This window comes from Lepidochelys kempii, chromosome 11 (genome assembly GCF_965140285.1).
Source record: "Lepidochelys kempii isolate rLepKem1 chromosome 11, rLepKem1.hap1, whole genome shotgun sequence".
NCBI classification, from domain to species: domain Eukaryota; kingdom Metazoa; phylum Chordata; order Testudines; family Cheloniidae; genus Lepidochelys; species Lepidochelys kempii.
Genome location: NC_136390.1, coordinates 38,565,223 through 38,585,692, shown reverse-complemented (window position 1 = coordinate 38,585,692; position 20,470 = coordinate 38,565,223). Strand labels below are relative to the sequence as shown.

Genomic DNA, 20,470 nt, shown 5'->3' with positions numbered 1-20,470 from the left:
ACTCTGGGTGTGGACACTCTTATATACCTTTAAATCTGATTTACAGTCATTTAGACAAGCCTTTAAAGAGGAGTTGAGGGCATTTGGCACCTCACAGAAAGTATTTGTACCTCAAAAGATATGGCCCATAATCCTTTTTGCTATTCTTCCCTGTCTCTGCAGCACAGATGTCAACACTTCTGAATACTGAGTATGCTTGACAGTTGTAGCAACCAGCTGCTAAAATTTGTCAAGTTTTATTTCCTGCTAAGACTCTTTCAGCCCCAGATGGCTTCACAGGGTTCTCTCTGTTTCTCTCCAGCACTGGCTATGCTTGTGACATTGACAGTGCATTTGAATGGCAGCATTTGTACCTCTGCAGTGAAGAGCCTACCAGTGTTTCCATGAGAACCCTCTCTTTTCAAGGCCTTCTCTCAGCATGAAAGTTGCAATGTGAGACAGGAGATCCTCAGCTGGTGTAAATTGCCATAGCTCTGTTGACAATAGTGGAACTATGACAGCTTATACCAGCTGAGGATCTGCTCCCTCCCACTCACAAGATAAGTGATATTTTTTAACAAACATTCATACATTCAACAATTAAAAAACAAATCCCTACTGAAATACATCTGCATAAAAATGTTCAATTTTTCATAGACAGTAACACTACACTTTAATCTAAAATTGAAATTTGATTCATTGTAATGAAAATGTAAGAGGTTTATCATGTGTGTAGTTTAATCATGTTTTTATATTCTACTTATAACCATGGCAACATTAAACATTGCAATTTCATGCATCAGCTGCATACAGAACAGTTGTTTTGAGTATTGTTGAGTATTTTTAGTGTTGGACATCAAAGAATCTTCTCACCTAGCTTAGTCAAGTGATTCCTGGAAGTCACATTATTATTTCTGAGAATACATATAAGCAAAGGCTATCCTACTCTTTAGCTCATCTCTCACATAAATTACCAGTTGAGGTTCACTATGAATTTCAGTGGGCATGCGCCAGAGAATATTTTGCTGGCTGCACACCTGTTGCTAACAAAATGATAACAAAGTGCATACTATTGAAGTTTTCTTGAGGGGCAGAGGAGGTCCGTTAAGGCAGTTAGGATAGGGTTTTGCTTGTGGTGGAAGCAAAGTCCCAGGCTTATCTGGTGAGTGGACTGAAAGGCTGAGTGTTTAACTTAGGTGCTAAGTTATCCTGCCCATTGAGTTGACAGCATGTGTGTGTAAATGCTGATGCTGCAGAATGATAGCCTGAGTTCCCTGGAACTTCTCTGGAAACTGAGGCTAAGAGAAATCTATTGAATTACTTTCGTTAGTGATGTGGCTCTTGTTTACAGGTTAGCATTCTTTTAGGGCCTGATTCTACAATTTGCTCCTTGTGGATGGACCCCAGTTTCCAGGCAGAGCTCACAGGGATTTGTATTCCTGTATATACTTGAGTGTTGCTCAGTCGTTATAGTATTTCTCATTTTATAATTTCATACCTGTTTTTTCTTTTCCATTTGATTTGCGTAGAGTCCATATGTAGTGTTACTCTCTATAAGTAAATGTTGTCATTTTATCTGCTGTCGTCTTACCTTGTGGATACTGCTTTAGTTAAAATAACAATAATTGGCCTATTAGATCGGAAGCTGGACAGGAACTCAAGAGAACTGGGTTCTATTCTAAGCTCTGCTACTGACTTGCCTGACCTCTGTTTCCCCTCCTTCCCTTTTTCTGTCTTGTGTACTTCAAATATGAGCTCTTTGAGGCTGGGGCTATCTCTTTCCATCTGTTTGTAAAGTGCTTAGAAAAGTGGAGCCCTGATTCCAGTTGGGGCCTTTAGCTACTACTGTATTACAAATAAGCAAATAATGCTAACAACAAAAGGGGGGTGAAAGGGAAATAGTCTAAGATGAGTTCATTTGGATGACATTACTGAGTATTAAAAGGTAGATTTAGGGAGATGACTGTTAGCCCATACGGTGACTTAAACAAGAATTAAGTGGGTGGTAGTGAAAACCTAGTTTATTTTCCCTGTACTGAAAAGATCCTCTGAATTGCCTTCTGAGGCTGGTTGACTGGTGAAGGATTAGAGGCTGTGTCAGGAATAATAGTATAACTGGCCATTTTAGGAACAATTTGTGGGTTCCATCTGATATGTTTTTTTTCCGATGAGCCTTCAGAAAACCCCAAACAAACAATGTCTGTACTCTCTGAAGGAGAAATTACATTTTTAGAGACTTTAACTGTGTTGTAACATTTTTCGTTTCTTCCTTTGCAGATGGGTTGTCATTTTAACAATTGTCAAAGCACTTAGAATCTGTGATAGGCTTTAAAAAAATTACATCAAAAGAGCTTAATTAAAAAAACATTAAATAAAAGGGGATGGGTTGAACGTTTCCTGAATACAATCACTTATGGATAGAACCAATAGGAAATGCTATTGAAAACCCTCCCTCACTGGTATTGTCATTTTGCAAATGAAAGGGGAGAAAACTGTTCTGCTAAAGAGTTCATTAGTAAAGTTCTATTATTTTTATCTTTCAGAAAACAAAGTGGAGTTTCTTCAAAAGAAAACTGAAACTAAGTACTAATTTTGAAAATCCAATCTATGCAGAGGTAACTCTTAATTGTATCACTCTCATTCTCAGCCTGCACTTTTCACCTAGCTCACAAGCGGGGCTGGTTCTGATGATGTGGGGAGCATGAATTAATGTTTGTTTTTATAGTATAAAGATTATGGATAAGAGTCTGGGCTGCACCAGTAAGAGGCACAGCACAGCACATGCAGCACGGGAAGAAGAGGCTGGGGTGGATTTAAAGCCACAGTTACACCCTCCCAACCTTAGGCTGTTCCTGGGGCTGAAGAGGCTGCTGGCATAAGTCCCCAGGGCTATCTAAGGCTATGTCTACACTATGCACCTTTTAGCGACACAGCTGTGCCATGCCGCTAAAAGGTGCGCAGTATAGCCGCTCCTTGTTGACAGGAGAGAGCTCTCCTACCAACATAATAAATCCATCCCCAACGAGAGGCAGTAGCTTTCTCCTGCCGACATAGTGCTGTCTACACTGGCACTTTTCATCAATAAAACTTTTGTCATTAGGAGTGTGTGTTTTTTCACACCCCTGAATGACAAAAGTTTTACTGACAAAAGTGTAGTGTAGACAAAGACTAAGTTACAATAGCCCCCTGGTGCTGCCCTATGAGCCACATCACTGCCCAAAATCTCTGAAGTGCTGCAAGCTATGGACCTGCTCTGAGCTCTCCCCTCTATCCTCAAACCCACCCTTGGCATGCTTGTGAGGGGGTTCTTGTAAGGCAGCCTTACAGTGGTTTTCTACAGTGCCTGCATCAGGGGAATTCTCCCATGGCTGGACACTGGCGCTTAGGACCCTTTTACCTAGCACAAAGGGGCCAGATCAAGAGTCTCACACTGTGAGTAAAAAGAAAAGAAGTACTTGTGGCACCTTAGAGACTAACCAATTTATTAGAGCATAAGCTTTCGTGAGCTACAGCTCACTTCATCAGATGCATATCGTGGAAACTGCAGCAGACTTTATATATACACAGAGAATATGAAACAATACCTCCTCCCACCCCACTGTCCTGCTTACCAGGACAGTGGGGTGGGAGGAGGTATTGTTTCATATTCTCTGTGTATATATAAAGTCTGCTGCAGTTTCCACGATATGCATCTGATGAAGTGAGCTGTAGCTCACGAAAGCTTATGCTCTAATAAATTGGTTAGTCTCTAAGGTGCCACAAGTACTCCTTTTCTTTTTGCGAATACAGACTAACACGGCTGTTACTCTGAACACTGTGGGTAAAATTTTCAAATGCTCCGGAGTGACTTAGGAGCCTAAGTCCCAAATTAGGCATGTAGGAGTTTAGTGTCATTGAAAGTAACTTCTCCGCAGTCACGTTGGAAAATGTGACTTAGGCGCCAAGACATGTAGGTGCTTTTGAAAATTTTACCCTATTTGTCTCATACTGTATGAGATAGAGTGGGAATTTGTAAAGCAAAGGACCCAGCCCGGCAAACACTACTGAGATAATGCTTACTTCATAAGTAGTGCCAGTTACCTCAATAATTATCTAGAGTAGTGAGTGTGTATGGACATATAAAATTACTCATTGTTAAACACCACGGGTGGTAGTAATTGTTGGCAGGATCAGCCCTGACTAGTTTAGTGATTTATTGTTTTCTCAGCTTTGCCTGCTGAGGTGAAGCCCGTGTTTAAATAATGATATATGGGCGGGTGGTCAGAGGGGCTGAGTATCCATCTACTTCATTGACTTCAACAGGAGCTATGAATGCTTAGCAATTCTGAAATCAAACCTACAGTGAACGGTTCATGTTAAACCATGGGTTTTATGGTGATTGTTTCAGATGGAGAAGGAACAAGAAGGGGACACTGAAAATGCCTCTCTCCCCTCTCCTTCACAGCCTCCTAAGATTATTCTCAAGAGAGACCCACCTTTAGCTTATACAGCAACAGAGGATACATTTAAAGACACCGCCAATCTTGTTAAAGAGGACTCTGTTGTATAACTAGTTAATCAGTAAGAGAATAGTTAGACATACCCATTTGCACGTAGATTTTTTTATAAACAGAAGGAAAAAGGTTCACATTCAAATGCTTTATAAAAAATATATACGCCGTTTAGCCAATAGCTGAAGACGTCTTTTGAAGCTATGCCTTGTTGTTCTGATAAATGCCAACTGCTGTTTTTATGAACAGTTATCATGGTGTACTATATGTATATCTTTGCACTGAAGCTGTCTGAAAGTAATGTTATAAATATATTGTACATTTGTAAATTTTTGAAAGATTATCTTGTTTGTTGATGTAGCTAAAGAAATCTGTTCTGAATCGGTTGTTGCATCTTTAGGGATAAATCCATTATATAAATGATCTAACTAAAAAACTCAAGGTAAATATAGAGGTTTACTGATTTACAGAAACTTTTAGAGCATATATTTATAACAGCACCTTCTTAAACTTGTACTGGTGCGTTGTGCATCTCTACTACCCATTTAATATACTACTGTATATAAAAATGGGTCTCTCTGTCCTCTCTCTCTCTCTCTGTATATCTCATATTAAACAAAAGATGGAAAATTCAGTACAGCGTATTTTGGCTGAATAGCTACCTACACAGAATGTTGTTCTTGCAATATTTTGTCTGGTTGAAATCAAATAATTCCTCCCAAGATCCATAAGACATGTATTTTCCCTCTAGGTTCCAATTAAAAAATCCCATTAACAGCATACATAGGAAGATTTGATATATTTAAATTTTAGTACCAGGCAGTAATTTCATACTTAATTTAATGAGATTTTCTCCTGATCATCAATGGAATAATTCTGTTCTTGGCTGGAGTCTCTGGAAGTCGTTTGTAGTGTTAAATGAAGTAGCTAGCAAAGTACAAAAGATGCTGGTTAATTTAAAAATGAACCAGCTTTTTTCATGTGAAAAATTTAATTTTTATTGACTATTTATTTCCTGAGGTGGACATTAATAGAAAGGGAAACAGTTTCTACTGATGCAATATTTGTAGGTCATCCGGTTATTTCCATAATGTTCTATCAGAATATACTGTACATGTTGCTAGCTTTTCCACTAATTAGCCAGTTTAGTTTCCATAACATGAACTGGTTAAGGAAAGTCTGAGCACCACTGCAAGAACGTATACTCTATTCTGTTATTTAGCATTCCTGGCTAGTTACTCATATAACTGCAGGTTCCTCAATTTATAATCAATGAGACTTCCGCTGTTTGATTGTTTTATGCCTGAGTTCTCAAAATATATGCTATCCCTATTTAGAATGCTTGTTGTAATGACTTTGAAATGTATTTTGATTAGAAAAGATAACTGGAAAATGATGCTGCTGAATAAATCTAATAAATGTGTTATTTTATCATATTCTTAATCCACAAATTATTGAGTCTAATGTACCATACAAATCTGTCATAATCTGGATTTTTCAGTACAGTCTGAAAAAAAGCAGTGCTTTAGAGAACACTAATAAAAGTACTTAGTACTTTCCAAACATTTGAGCCTAGTTACACAATGAGGGGTAAATCAGAATTCTACTGAAGTCAGTTATACCTTGGTAAAGCATGAGATGAAAATCATTCCCATTTAACATATTAATACTCACAATATTCCTGTAAAGTAGGAAACTATTATTCACAGTTACAGATTGTGAAACGGGCAAAGAGACTGACTGGTTGGAAGCCATAGAAGGAGTTGATGTCAATACTGGGATTAGAGGTGAAAAGTTTCTGGTTTCCAGGCCTATGCTCTGGCTGTACAGCTCTCCAATCCCAGTAAATCACAGAAGGCCAAACTTCAGCTTGTATGCTCCAACATGCATATCATACTAGTAATTGTAGACCTCTCTGGACAAAATACATGCAAATTAATGCCTACGCTATCATGCTGCTAACACTATTGTTAATATCCTTCATGAGTTCCTATCCAGTAGTCTCTGTTCTGATGAGGATGAATGCCTGTCACTGTGTTGGTCAACGTAGGTGTATTAGAGTAATAGGATACTTCAAATCCACATGCACCAAACTGGGATCTTAGACCAACACATATGTTTGCTATTGCTGTGCTAAACTTCACTTGTTAAATACATTGGAAGCCTCCAGTTCAGGCAAATGTTTGCGAGGGTCAAGGTTTGTCTCCCTGCAGCCTTATGCTGTGTCTTACTTCTTGAACCAAGTGTTTGCCTAATATTCCTGTTCTTGTGGGAGTGCTAGCCAAATATCTGGCCCAAGAATCACGATATGACCTTTTACCTGGATGTCTTTCTGGTGTCTGTGTGCCAAGGGAAAATAGAGCTGGCTGCACCTGCTTTATTCCTCCTCCAACTGGAATAATATTATTGGTGTAGCTGGCACAGCTTTTGTGTTGGGTTTGAAAGGCAGCTTACTCAAAGGTTTTGCTTTGGAGAAACACATCCACTTTTGTTCAAGCCAAACCCTCTGTTTTAAGCTGTACCCATTGATTCATGAAACCCATGCGGGTGTGATCTTATTGCGGGAACTGATTTTAATGTTGGTGCAGTTTTGCACGTAAGCGTGATTCAGAAGATGTACTCCATTCATGCATTAGTTGCTTGCAATTTTAACTTCGTGAGTAAGTGCATCTCACCCCAAAAGTTGGCGTGGAATGTTGTAAATCATATCATTTTTACAACTCTTCTATGATATATTTTATTCACAGTTTAAACAATAATGCAATATCCTACAATACATAAGAATTGTTACATCCTGGAAAAGTTATGAACAGTGCCTTTTGCACAAAAGTTGTATAATAAATTGCATTTTACAAATGAACCTGTGTAAACATGTACAGTATATCTCTTATTCTGTAAAATCAGGGGCCATATTGGCGGTTGGTATATATTGGTGTAACTCCATTGACTTCAACTAAGCTACACCAGTTAATACTAGCGAGGATCTGGCTTCAGACTGGTAAACCTTTTCAGGTACATAGTTCTGTTATAATCTCTCTGCTCAGTATTTTGGAACTACCAAAGAAGGGACTACTTCAAAGAGGCTCTTTCCAAGCCGTTACACTGAGCTCAGTATATGGTGGAATAGGACATAGGGAGTATAGTTAGTGCTTTATGAATATTCAGGCAGTTACAGACCTGAGTAAAACAAATAATGGGTTGGTAACTCCATTTTACCCCAGTGCTTTACTTTAAGGTGTTCCTAGTATAATCTGGGGAACAGTTTACAAAGGAAGGTGTTTTTTAAAAAGTGGCTTCTTTTTTTGAAGGAAAGACCCACAAAGTTCTTATACTTGAATTTTTAGAGAGAGAAGATATTAAGGCCTACGTTTCCCAAATCTGGCCTCCCTTTGCACCCATAAAAAATGCAGGTGTCAATTTTGCAAATTATATCCACAAACATAAAGCTTCAGCCATACTGAAAATCTACTGCTAAAACTCATGTTCACTTTAAATATATAACTGTTTTTTCCACAAGATTTGTAAGTTGTCAGACACAAATGAAATGTACTCTGTTCGGGGCTGTACTGTTTACGTAGTGTATATGTTTGCTAATGCTTAAAAAACCCTTTCTTTTTCTGGCAGAGGGACCCCCGGGCACCAGTTTGGGCTTCCTCTCCTCTCCCGTAAAAGGTATAGCAAAGGCTTCTCCTCCCATCCATGAGTCAATGAATGGAGAGTAGCTATGGTACTCAGTCCAGCAGAGGCTTTAAGGCTTTTCTTCACAGCTTTATTCTCTGATTTCCTTCGCTTTACGATCCCTATCCCTTGTTGCCTTTCTGAACACTAGATTGATGTTTGAAAGATGGTCTGTTTTCTATGAGCTTGCAATCTCTCTTTGTAATCTGCCAGTGTTAGGGCGATAAATGACATTAGTTTCTCTCAGATGGAGGATCTTTCAGGCCATTGGACCAGAGAGGGAAAAATATGTATTAATGTGTGTTTATCGTCAAATGAGGTAAAATGAATTTGCTTTCTCTGAAGACATTTGGTAGAGCGTAGAATCTGACTTGCTATGATATTTCTGTAAACTTAATTGACCTGGATATCAATCATTAATCAGCAACTCAAAACTCTAGTAAACAAAACCTTTACCCTATCAGTTTTCAAACCACCATGCACACCATCATGTCAGCTACTGACCAGTGGCTTATCAGGGAAAAAACCTATAGTGCACTTAGCATTATAATCTCAAGAGGCATTATAACCTCAAGTCGTATTTTACTATGCTTAGTGCATTGCATATAGTAATATTAATCGACGACACCATAAACAAAATGATCTGCTTCACATCAGACATTAGCATTGGGTGAAATGTAAAACCCCCTGGGATCCCTCAGGATAAAAGGCATCATGTACATATGTATTCTCTTTCAGATAAAACCACACTAAAATTAGGAATCAGGGTAATGTATAAATATTGTGGTAATGGATAACAATTGTCTTTGATTGCTTGTCACTTATATTACATATTGTTGAAATAACCTGTGTATTATCTCCACTATAGTAGCTGCCTATTGAATGGTAAATAGGCACATAGATGTAGTTGAGCACTGGAACTAACATTTTGTGGATATTTTTCAAACGCTAGGGGTTTACTTTGATTTGATCAAGTTTAAGCCTTTAGGTTCACAGCTTTGTTAAATTCAGTGGCATGATTCAGTCAAATACCCATATTCAACATGAATAGATGTATCAATTCTTGAGTAAATGTGTTCTTAAAGAACATGTATATTCTACCCACTAGAATATATGGATTAACAATGTTGCACTTTGCATACCAACATCATATAATTCATAGGCTGACGTTTGGACTTTAAGAGCAGAATAGATTTGCATATAGCAGGACTGATTTGGGAAATAAAAGGTCCAAAGTCACCAAACGTGTTATCTGATAAATACTATTTGACCAGCTCTGCAGGTGAATGTTATACTGCAAATATATCTCTGATGAATATAACAAAAACTTTCTCCAGACTGAAACGCAATAAAAATCAAAGTGCTTTCTGAAGAGAATTAAATCAGTCAGATAGTTATAGGTAGGAAAGAGAACAGCTGATTTTGAAAAGAATAACAGTCACCACTTTAGCCTTGATCCTAGAGTATTAAATATTAAACATCAAGTGGAACACAGGATACTGATTTCCTACTGGCTGTTGGAGTTGGAAGCAGCATACGCAACATCATATCAGATAGAAGGGTTGGTGCATAGGAGAGGGGCAGCCAAAAGAACTTTGCATCCCATCCAGATCCATAGCGTGTCCTGGGGTATTTTACTATCAAGGCATGCTCCATGCATTTTATGACTTTAGAAATATCAGAGTCGCACAATCTTTTCATTGAAAATCTTTGAGCTCTGACATCTGCAGGGAAGAAAATAAATCCCTGAATGCTTATGAAACATTCTCTGATAAAAGAATTTTAAATAGTTGACAGCTAAAACTCTGTAAAAGAAAAAGAAGCTCTCCACACCCAAATGTTACTGTTATCTGTATGGTAAAGCTTTAGAAATCATTCTATTTTTATGTTAGTAATAGTTGCTTGTTTGCTGCTCATGAAACAAATATTAATTAGCCCATAATTAATCTATGAAACTGCAGGCTTTGTATACTTTACATATGTTTCCAAGTTTTACTGTTTATCCCCCTGCCTTTTGTAGCCTGAATTAAGTATATTTAATAAGTAAACTTCACTTTCTTTCTTTCTTGAAACTTCCTCAGGCCCTCTAATTCTCTACAAATGTTCTTGTACCCTGTAAGAGTATCTCAAAACTAATCTTCAGCAGAACAGGAAATCCTGCAGCAGAAGAGAAAATATTCTTTAGTGAAACAGCAGAATAGGAAATCCTATGTAGAAAGAAAAGCTATTCTGTAAAGCATTGGGAAGTATACTGTCTTTTGAACATTGTGATGAATTGCATGGATGAGTGAGGAGTGTCCTGCAAAGCAAAGACGTGACAACCCCCTAGGATCAAGGAGATCTCCTGCCACTGGCTCTCTAGCTGTCAGGAGTTGAGGACAAAGGACAATAATATGTTTTACCAGGCTATCAATAGAGCACTCTGTCAGCTGAATAGCATTCTTTACCAGAGTTATCTGAACCAGAACATGTTCCACCCATCTAATAGGTGCACCAAGAGACTAGGCCCTTCACTCCAACAGGAGAGTTGTACTCCAAAAGAGATAATGGTCAGTTCATGACTAAGGTTAGCCAAGTCCATTCCGGTCCAGTGATGTTAAGTATTTGTACTTACACTCAACAAAGTATTTATCTCCATAGGATTCTCTGACCTCAGGAGTTAGTTGGTTCCAAAGTCTTAGTAGGTCTCTCTCAATGACCTCTGAGTTAGTTACTGCAGTCTTAAAGCATCCCGGCTCAATTATGCTCACCTTCACTCCAAAATGCTGCATGTCTCTCCTGGGAATGGAAATAAAATACAACAGCAAATGTTTTCTTGCTGGCCGACCCAACAATTATATGATCTTTAAATATTTGGTTCTGTAATAACCAAAGTGACACGTATCTTCGGAACATAAAGGTCAAATGTTGATTTATTTCTGGTTATGTAAAAATGTCAAAAAAGTGCAAATATGCTTTATTATATGGCATATTGTCTTTTTGTTGTAACCTATCACAGGAAAAGACTCACTGTACAGAGAACTAAACAATCTAGCTGCAAACAGCGCTTGAATGTAGCAGCAGGTATACAAACGCCTATTCTGTGTGGTTTGCTTAGGAACAGTGAGGATCAAGGTAACTCCCAAATCTATTTGAGCCATACATCTAGCTGAAACGCTGTACATTTCTATTCAAAGATGTAGAATACAAAGAAATGTTTCCAGTTCCTGCTGCTCTGTTATAATCTACTTCTGCTGGTAGGCCATAAAGAATCTGAAAGCAAAACACAGCTGGGCAGAATCATTTGACTGGATTAGGAGTCTCAACTCTGTAGATTTCATTGGCCAAACATTCATGTGCTGAAGGTGAATTCATTTACTGTTAATTAATAAGAAAGGGAGCAGATGTTTACAGTTTATATTTTGCTTTGCAGTTCAGCTCCTTCACCATGAAAATTGCCTCTCTCCACCTAAGGGCAGCTTCAGAGACCTTTGGGGACCTGACTCATTCATGTGTCGTTCCAAACCGTGCAATGGAATTGAACACTCTTGTACATCAGCCACTAAATTTGTTTCTTGGAGCATATTCTGCTTTATCTGAATGTTCACAACTGCTCCCAGTCAATTTTACCAATTCTACCTGCCTGTTGAGAGGAGCCTCTGGATCAGCTCTTCAGCCTCTGTAAATCAGCATAGCACCATTGACTGCAGAGGGACAGATACTCATTGCGTATAATATTCCAAAGTTATGTTTAAGTATCTTTGACATACGAAGGCCAAACTGCTGCCCAGCATCACCAGTGCTTAGATTATTATGGGATAGTAAAGACAGCAGAGGTCAAGGATACAAGGGGCAACAAGGAAGTTTAGGCCGTGGAAGCATGTGATTACAAGAACCAGGCAGAGGAAAAGACCAGCTAGCAGAGGAGCAATAGAGCTCAGAAGCAGAGCTGGAAAATGAAAAAAGGGGACAGCAGGCAGTAACTGAAGGTGGGAGGGCAAGGAAGAAGAGAAGAGCAACTAGTCCTGTAAGAAGAGGGGAAGAGTCAATGGAGATACACAGAGTTCAGTGCCCCAGGGGGATTCAGGAGGACTTGTAGAAGATTGCCAGGGAGAATAAAAGACAAGAGGACTTGCAGCCAGAAAGAACCGGAATAAGGCCAGAGGAGACTCACACCATCACCAGGAAAAGGCCGGTCTATGCGACTGGGGACTCCCTACTAAGAAGAACAGATAGTCCTGTCACCAGAGCTGATCCAGAGAACAGGAGGGTGTGCTGTCTGCCAGGAGCTAAGATGCAGGATGTGGATCTGAGGTTGAAGAGGATCCTAATGGGAGCAGAAAAGAATCCACTGATTGTCCTTCATGTGAGAACAAGTGATACAGCTAGATTCTTGTTGGAATATATCAAAGGAGACTATGCCAGGCTAGGGAAGACCCTAAAGGAAATGGAGGCTCAAATGACCTTCAGTGGGATTCTATCTGTCCCTAGAGGGAGAGAATGAAGGAGTGACAAGATCATGATGATCAACAGATGGCTCAGACAGTCATGCTATAAGGAGGGCTTTGGGATGTTTGACCACTGGGAGTCATTCATGGACAGAGGTGTGTTCTTGTGGAATGGATTCCTCCTGAATAGGGAAGGAAATAGACTTCTGGGATGGAGGTTGGCACAACTCATTAAAAGAGCTTTAAACTAGAAGCTCGGTGGAGGGGGAGGGACAGTTGGGAGATGCTCATGTAATCTCCAGGCCTGATTTTAGCACTGAGAAGGAGGAAAATCAAGTAAGAAATGATACAGAAATGGAGAAAGGAACAGCACTGGGTAGGAGAATGGACATTAGGAGGAAGGATAGTGCTGATACGAGTCAGATAGGCAATACTGGTAGTAGAATGACTGTACCCAATTGGGCAAGGAATGTGGGAGAAGCCAAGCAGCAACAGATAAGACGTTTTGTACACCAATGCAAGGAGCTTGAGTAACAAAATGGAGGCATTATGACTACCAGTGCAGGAAGTAAAACCGGATATTATAGGGATAACAGAAACATGGTGGAATAGTAAGCGTGACTGGAGTATTGAAAGGTTTGTGCTGTTCAGGAAAGACAGAAATAAAGGCAAAGGTGGTGGAGTAGCATTGTATATTAATGATGGGGTAGACTGTAAAGAAATTAGAAGTGATGGAATGGATAAGACAGAATCTGTTGGGGCAAAATCACTTTGGGGAAGAAAGCTACTAGAGGTTCCCCTGGGCTAGTGCTTGGGGCAAGCTACAGACCTCCAGGATCCAATTTGGACATGGATAGAGACCTCTGTAATGTTTTTAATGAAATAAATACTGTTGGGAACTGAGTGATTATTGGAAACATTAACTTCCCAGCTATAGATCGTAGGACAACCATTAGTAACAATAGTAGGGCTGACATTTTCCTGGTTGTGATGGCTGACAGATTTCTTCACCAAATAATCGCCAGACCAACAAGCGGGGATGTCATTTTAGATTTGGTATTGGTGTGTAGTGACGACCTCATAGAAGAACTGGTTGCAGAGATCAATCTTGGTTTGAATGATCATGAGCCTATTCAGTTTAAATTAAATTGAAGGATAAACAAAAATAGATTTGCAACTAGGGTCCTGGATTTCAACCAGGCAAACTTTAAAAAATTAAGGGAATTAGTTATAGAAGTGGACTGGACCAAAGAACTCAAAGATCTGAACGTGGAGGAGGCCTGTAATTCCTTTAAGTCAAAGTTCCAGGAGCTATCTGAAGCCTGCATGTCAAGCAAGGGGAAAGAATTTGTAGGGAAGGGCTGCAGATCAATCTGGATGAACAAGCATCTCAATCAGGTGATTAAGAGAAAGCAGAAAGCCTAAAAGGAATGGAAGATGGGATGGATTAGGAAGGAAAGCTACCTCTTGAAGGTCAGACAGTGTAAGGATAAAGTGAGAACTGCCAAAAACCAAGCAGAGTTGGACTTTCAAAGGGAATTGAAACCAGCCATATAAATAAAAAGAAAACAAGGAAAGAAGTGGGACCACTAACCAGTGGGAATGCGGGGAGATTAAGGATAATATAGACATAGCGCAGCAGCTAAATAAATACTTTGCCTCTGTTTTCAATAAGGCTAATGATGATCTTAGAGAGATAGTGGCAGGGTGACTAATAGGAATGAGGATGTGGAGGTAGAAATTACCACATCGGAGATGGAAGTCAAACTCAAACATCTTAATGGGACTAAATCGGGGCCCCCCGAATAATCTCCATCCAAGAATATTAAAGGAACTGGCACATGAAATTGCAAGGCCAATAGCAAAATGTTTTAATGAGTCTGTAAACTCGGGGGTTGTACCTATGTCAGAAGAATATAGTTCTCATATAGTTCCTATTTTTAAGAGAGGGCAATGAAGTGATCCAGGAAACTACAGGTCTATTAGTTTGACCTCAATTGTATGCAAGGTCTTGGAACAAATTTGGAAAGAGAAAGTAGTTAAGGACATAGAGATAAATGGTAACTGGGTAAAATACAACATGGGTTTACAAAAGGTAGATTGTGCCAGACCAATCTGATCTCCTTCTTTGAGAAGAGAACTGATTTGTTAGACAAAGGAAATGCAGTAGATCTACTCTACCTGCATTTCAGTGAGGCATTTGATATAGTTCCACATGGGAAATTATTAGTTAAATTGTCTGCCTGCTCAGATGGGGCTGATTGGTAGCCTCACAACAGCTCTAAAGATAAAAGGGCTGCAGAACAGGAGGGCAGGTCGGCTGCCAGAGGAACTCCAGAGAGGAGACCCCTTCCACAGACTGGCGAGCAGCTGCAAGGGAAATCAGACTTCCTGAGAGGGAGAACCAGAACAAGAGCACTGGGGAAAGCCTAGCAAGGAGGCGAGGTAGGAATCAGCTCAGAGAGCAGCAAGGGTCTGGGAGGAACTGGTTCAAGCTACTTCAGACAGTGTCCCTGAGCTGTAACCAGTGGAGTCTGTGGGCTTGGGTTCCCCTACCACCCTCCAACACAAGGCATGGTAAAGACTTTGGAGCAAGAAAAGACACTAGGCCTGCATGGCCTAGAACTGTCTACCCTTCACTAGAGCCACTGGACTCCTCCTCACCCTTTATTACCCCTAAAGGGTAGTGACTAATAAGGGCCTGGCTGGAGGACTGGGGTCATAACAAGAAATCAGTATTGACTGTGTGAAGGGGACAAACTGGATCAAACTCAGAGTAGCACCCACACAGTCACAAGAGGGTGCCCCCTGGTGAAGGCAGCCTCAGACATAGGGATAAAGTGACTACACAGAGCAAGATATCTCAGATGTTAACTCTGCTGGGTTTTCACCTTGTTAGCTGAGTCAAAGCTGCATTTCTAGGACTTTGTACAGGAAGGTTTATGCTGTTAAAAATGGGATAAAATTAGAGAAAGCTCCAAACTAACCCTCTGCTGAAGGGAAGAACCCAAACTCTGCTAAGGATCAGAATTTCACATCTGGTCTCTAACCTTTTATGAACTCAGCCACAGCCTCAGATTCAAAGAGCTACAAACTGTAGAGCATTTGAAATCCAGAACTAGCATCACAAATCCATCTCTGACTCACCGTAAAATGTCCGAGAAAGCTTCCACGCCCCACTTTGACAAACAGTAGCCACCACCTAAAAACGCCAAGCGACCCAAAACACTGGCAATGTTGACTACTCTTCCTTTAGCCTTCTTCAAAAGCGGGAGAAGCTTCAGGGTGATTTCAATCAACCCCATCAGATTAACATCCATAATTGTGTGGAAATCATCTATCTGCATCCAGTCGGTGGGCGCCATCGGCGTTGCTCTTCCAGCATTATTTACCAACCCAAAGAGGCCTAAGAGTATTCCAAAAATATCACGTTTGGTATGTGCCAATATCACAGCAGTGAGTGGGGTTGGAGACAGGACATATGGCAATGGACCGCGAGAGTTCACATTTTGCACACCATTTAACGAGATGAATGTAGCTGACTGGGTTTCCTCATGACTTTCTGAATTTATACTGTACATCTGGCAACCTTTTTTCCCCTTCCTAATGCTTTAGTCAATGGTTCTAAATTAGAACTGGGTAAATATTAATGGAGAAGTTATTTCAGTTGGAGCCATGGCTTCCCAGGCCTTCTCAGTACTAGACCCAAAGGGTATGTCTACCCTGCAGGTGGGGGTGAGCCTTCCAGCCCACGGAGACAGACTAGCGCGAGTGGGACTTGCTTAGCATGCTAAAAATAGGTGTGTGACATTGCAGCACTGGGAGAGCTAGCCCATGCCACCACTGGTTCTGCGACATGCACACAGCTGCTTTTGTATGCTAGAGTGAGCCTCTTTATCATGAGTTCGCCTAGCTGGGCTTAGAGCCTTGCTCCTGACTGTGGTGTAGACATATGCTAAGTGGGCCTGGAGCTCTCTGTGCCTCCGTTACCCCATCTGTAAAACAGAGATAATAATGTGTCTCCACCTTTGTAACATACTTTGGGCTCTATGGATAAATAGTTCTGTGTAAGTGCCATGTTATTAATATGCCTAGAGCACCCTGCTCAGGACGGCCTATTTCTAGAGAGAGAGGATAGTGTAGACTCCCTTCTGAGTCAGTGCTTGGCCTCTTTAATTATATGGTTAGAGTGAGGATTACAGTGAGTGTTAGCTGCGGTTGCCTGTCCCTTATAGACTAGCCTGACACCACAGTGCTTGTCATATATGGTAGGTGGAGAGGAGTTCAGAAAAGTCCCTGGCGAGATGAGTCTTGCCAGAGCAGAAAAATTCATTGGGTTAGGAACCAAGACAGCGTTTTTAACATTTTCTGCCAAAAGCAGAAGTCAAGTAATGATCTAAACTCTCTGTTCACAGGTATTCAGAGACCCACGTTCTTCCCCCTTTCACATCATTAAACTCACTGGCGCGCACAGCAGTAGTGCTCTCTGGTACAAGGAAACACCACTGCAGTAACAATCCAAAGGGAATGATGGATTTGGACAGTGCCCCTGTTTGATAGCTACAGTCAGTGTCATCATTATGTGCATTACAAAAATCAGACTTGTTGACAGAAAAAACTAACCCTTTGCTTTCCCAAAGGAGGAGAGCATGAACTCGACTAGGTATTTTTAATTGGCCAGGTTGATTGATTGCTTAGGTAGGTCAATGAAGTTCTGATTAGTTCCAATTAGCACTCCCACAAGCTGAGTACTTTACCTGCAGCTGAGTGAGACTTAAGAACGTGTACAAGTATATTTTCTGACTGTTAAAATATCAAGGACTCTGATACTTAGAAGTCCCCTGATTGATAAAAGTGAGGAGCAAACACAATGGCAACAGTTGAAACTGGCTTTTGGAACATAAAACAGTCTTGGCACTATGGTGGTTGGTGCTAATAAATACCTAACTAGATAGAACCACAGCACTGAAGAAAGTACAGCTTTAATCAGCACAAGAAATGCTCCTGTGCGGTTATTATGGAAGGTTACGACCAGAACTCTTCTGTTTTATACTGGAGTATGTTTAGTAATTTGTACGGACTGCGGCTATACCACTTACCCTCCCCATCTGTCTCTTGTTTCACAAACTCCACCGCATTGTCAATGCTGCTGGAGTCAGTTAAGTTCAGTATCACAGTCTTCAGTGAGATGGATGTGCAGGCTAGTAGTTCTCGGCTTCCATTTTCTGTTAGACACGCAGCAATGACATGGAATCCCCTTCGGTCAAGCTGTTTAGCCAGCAAGTTTCCAAATCCACTGTCACATCCAGTTATGAAGACGTGCTTTCCATTCAGGTCTTTCACTTTAAGACTGTCTCGGATGAGCCAGCAAATAATGAGGAGAAGTATGGAAGCCAAAATTCCTATCTGCGCTGAGTTTGAAAGCAAGGCCTATAAACAAATAATGTTAGAGATCTGGAAACTTAATGGAGTAAATTACTATATCTATCTCCAAGTTCAACACAGCTCCTATAAAAGGCTTTGTGTCTAGTTCCAGCTTTTTCTGTCTTATTGTGAGAAAAATGGGGCACAAGCTTAGATGTTTGGGCACAGTTTGAATGGTGTCCATGAATAATATATGTGTCGGCAGAGCCTTTCTCTAAACCTCCTTGTCAATACATTTCCATTGTTTTCAAGATGCAGCTTCACTTGCCCTTCTCCCTCGTCTGCAAGGTGGTTGGAGAATGTTTTAGGATGAAAGGAAGCATGTCCCTCACTAGCAGCAATGCCTCCTGTTGTGAACGCTTCTGATTATTGAGGGTACTGCTGGAGAGAGAAGAATTCTGCTGCAAAGGAGTGCAATTCGGTATGATCATCTGCTTCTTGCCACTCACAGTGCTTCTTCGCTTCATAGCACAGAGACTGTGTGAGCTCTGGGCAAGAACAGAATAGTCTGGGCTAGACTGGGTGAGTGCACTGACTCCTTTGGTGTGTGCTTTGTAAATGTCAAAAATGCTGGTGCTCACAATCTGCTTTCTTTAACCTCTGGTCTTTGAGCAAGGCAGCACTTCAGAGCAGGATCTGAATCTGTTCTCTCTCTTGCTATCTCCCTCTCACTAAATAAGTGGTAAAATGAATGGAAATACTTATAGCAGGCAAGTGCTGATGGGAGCACTGATCAGCCTGACTTTACTGTGAGAAAGTGGACTTCAAAAACGTTGTTCAATACGAGTTGCCACCATGATTATTGTTGTATATTTAAATATACAACAACATTCTCATTCATGGGGACAGTCCACACTCTCACATGCTTCTTCATTGTCATGGGCTGGCTTTGGATGCATTTGCACTTTGGGTTGGTGCAAGAATTAAACTGAAGCTGTGGGACAAGGAGGCTGTGTTTTCAAACTTGCACGCCTAAAGCTAGATACCCAAATCCAGTTGTAGACACCTAAACAGAAAAGGTCTGTTTTTCAAAAGTGCAGAGCACCTGCAGCTCTCAGTGATTTTGATGGGATATGGGGCTGCTCAGCACCTTTGAAGTCTACTTTTACTTAGGTGCCTAAATTTGGCTTTAGTTGCCTAACTTTAGGAACCCAGATTGAACATCTGAGCCTTTACTGTTAGTTTTTCATAGCATTTTTAAAAATAATTACATTTTAGAGAAATGTGTTTGATCATTTTTAAATCCTTGAAGTAGTTAAATGACCCCCCAACCTTTCCAATTTTTATGTTTTCCTAGAATTCAGAATTCTTTTGTTTTTTAAAATTCATTTAGACAGCCAAAATATCACACAATAATCAACTGTTTGAATAAATGAACATTAAAACAAGGAGGAGATGCTGAAATATTAGGCCTGGTCCCTGTAATCCTTACTCATGTTCATATTCCTATCAGACCATTGGAGTAATCACATCATTTTCTAAAAGCCATAGAAAAAAACCTATCTTTTATTGCACTAACTGCAATAGCCAGCAAGACACTGTGTGAAGCACAAAATGATTCTAGTCTGTAGGACTCAAGTCAATAACGTCTGTCAGTAAAGTGTTTTATCCAGAACCCATAGCTGGTTTGTTATATAACAATCTCTAGAAATCATTCTGGAAAAGTAGCGACTTAAATCTGAGTGTCACTTTGTCACCTCTTTCCCACTGTAATTTGTTCTATTACTACTCTGCAAACTCATATAGCCTGTAGTTTTACACATTGGTTTTGTTCTGATGCTGGTACTTACATTCTGGGGAGTCATCTGCAAGCTCATTATACGATTCCAAGAGAACAGAGTCTTTGCCAATTACAGCTAGTGCTGGAGCGAAGAAGTTGTTGCAAATTTTAATTCACAAGGCTTTTCAGTAGGATCTGCACAGTGATACCTTGCTGAAAGTCTCAACATAGATTCTGTACTCTGTGGCACGGTGAGATCACTGTACAATAGCCGACAAGCCCGGTACAACTTCCTACTGTTGATTATGACTTACATTCCGATGACTATTTTAGTCTCTTACCAGGAATTAATCTTATGTGTAGTCTAAATGCGTGTGTAACCCACCTCGGTTGTCTAAGCTTTGCTGGCCTAAATACAGTAATTCCCAAAGCACAGAGATTATCAAGACTCATTAGGGAGATAGAATTTATCCCATTAGAGGCCCGATCCAACTCCCATTGATTTCAGTTCCTCCATTGACTTTAACAGGAGTTGGATCAAGCCCTCTGGGAATTAATCTTGGTTTTTTCCCCCTATACATGTGCACAATTTCTGTTTGCATTGATTGGAGTTGTGGGCACAGAAAAGGTGAGGAAAATAAACTCTTGTGTTTGATCGTGGTTAGGGCCAATTTCTTTTTTCTGATCTACAGTGCCTATTTCTGATCCCTAGAATAAACGCTGTCTCTGAGGAGCCGACAGCAAATTTTTTT

The 20,470-nt window shown here is 40.3% G+C and overlaps 2 protein-coding genes across 3 annotated transcripts in view; one reads left to right on the top strand and one right to left on the bottom strand.

Annotated features, from left to right (window-relative positions):
- Positions 1 to 5,905, top strand: part of LRP2 (LDL receptor related protein 2) — a 181,192-nt gene extending 175,287 nt beyond the window's left edge. For both annotated transcript variants that reach the window (XM_073305750.2, XM_073305749.2), the window contains exons 78-79: positions 2,523 to 2,594; positions 4,367 to 5,905. In XM_073305750.2, coding sequence (XP_073161851.2) covers positions 2,523 to 2,594; positions 4,367 to 4,528 — 234 coding nt within the window. In that variant the 3' untranslated portion in view covers positions 4,529 to 5,905. The remainder of the gene's footprint in view (positions 1 to 2,522; positions 2,595 to 4,366) is intronic.
- A 3,686-nt stretch (positions 5,906 to 9,591) lies between these two features.
- On the bottom strand, positions 9,592 to 19,815 carry LOC140895936 (retinol dehydrogenase 7). The gene is made up of 5 exons (XM_073306889.1): positions 19,789 to 19,815; positions 17,674 to 18,004; positions 15,722 to 15,980; positions 10,762 to 10,925; positions 9,592 to 9,871 (listed from the first exon to the last, which is right to left on the bottom strand). The coding sequence occupies exons 1-5, from the start codon at positions 19,813 to 19,815 to the stop codon at positions 9,621 to 9,623; spliced, it is 1,032 nt and encodes a 343-aa protein (XP_073162990.1). The 3' UTR covers positions 9,592 to 9,620.
- Positions 19,816 to 20,470: the final 655 nt, after the last annotated feature.

What these genes read in the sequence shown, in the direction of transcription:
- LOC140895936 (XM_073306889.1), bottom strand. Translation starts at nt 19,815, where the DNA reads ATGAGCTTGCAGATGACTCCCCAGAAT. An exon ending in TGCAGATGACTCCCCAGAAT is followed by an intron (nt 18,005 to 19,788) that starts GTAAGTACCAGC and finishes ATTTGTTTATAG; the next exon opens with GCCTTGCTTTCAAACTCAGC. An exon ending in AGATAAATACTTTGTTGAGT is followed by an intron (nt 9,872 to 10,761) that starts GTAAGTACAAAT and finishes TCTTCCCTGCAG; the next exon opens with ATGTCAGAGCTCAAAGATTT.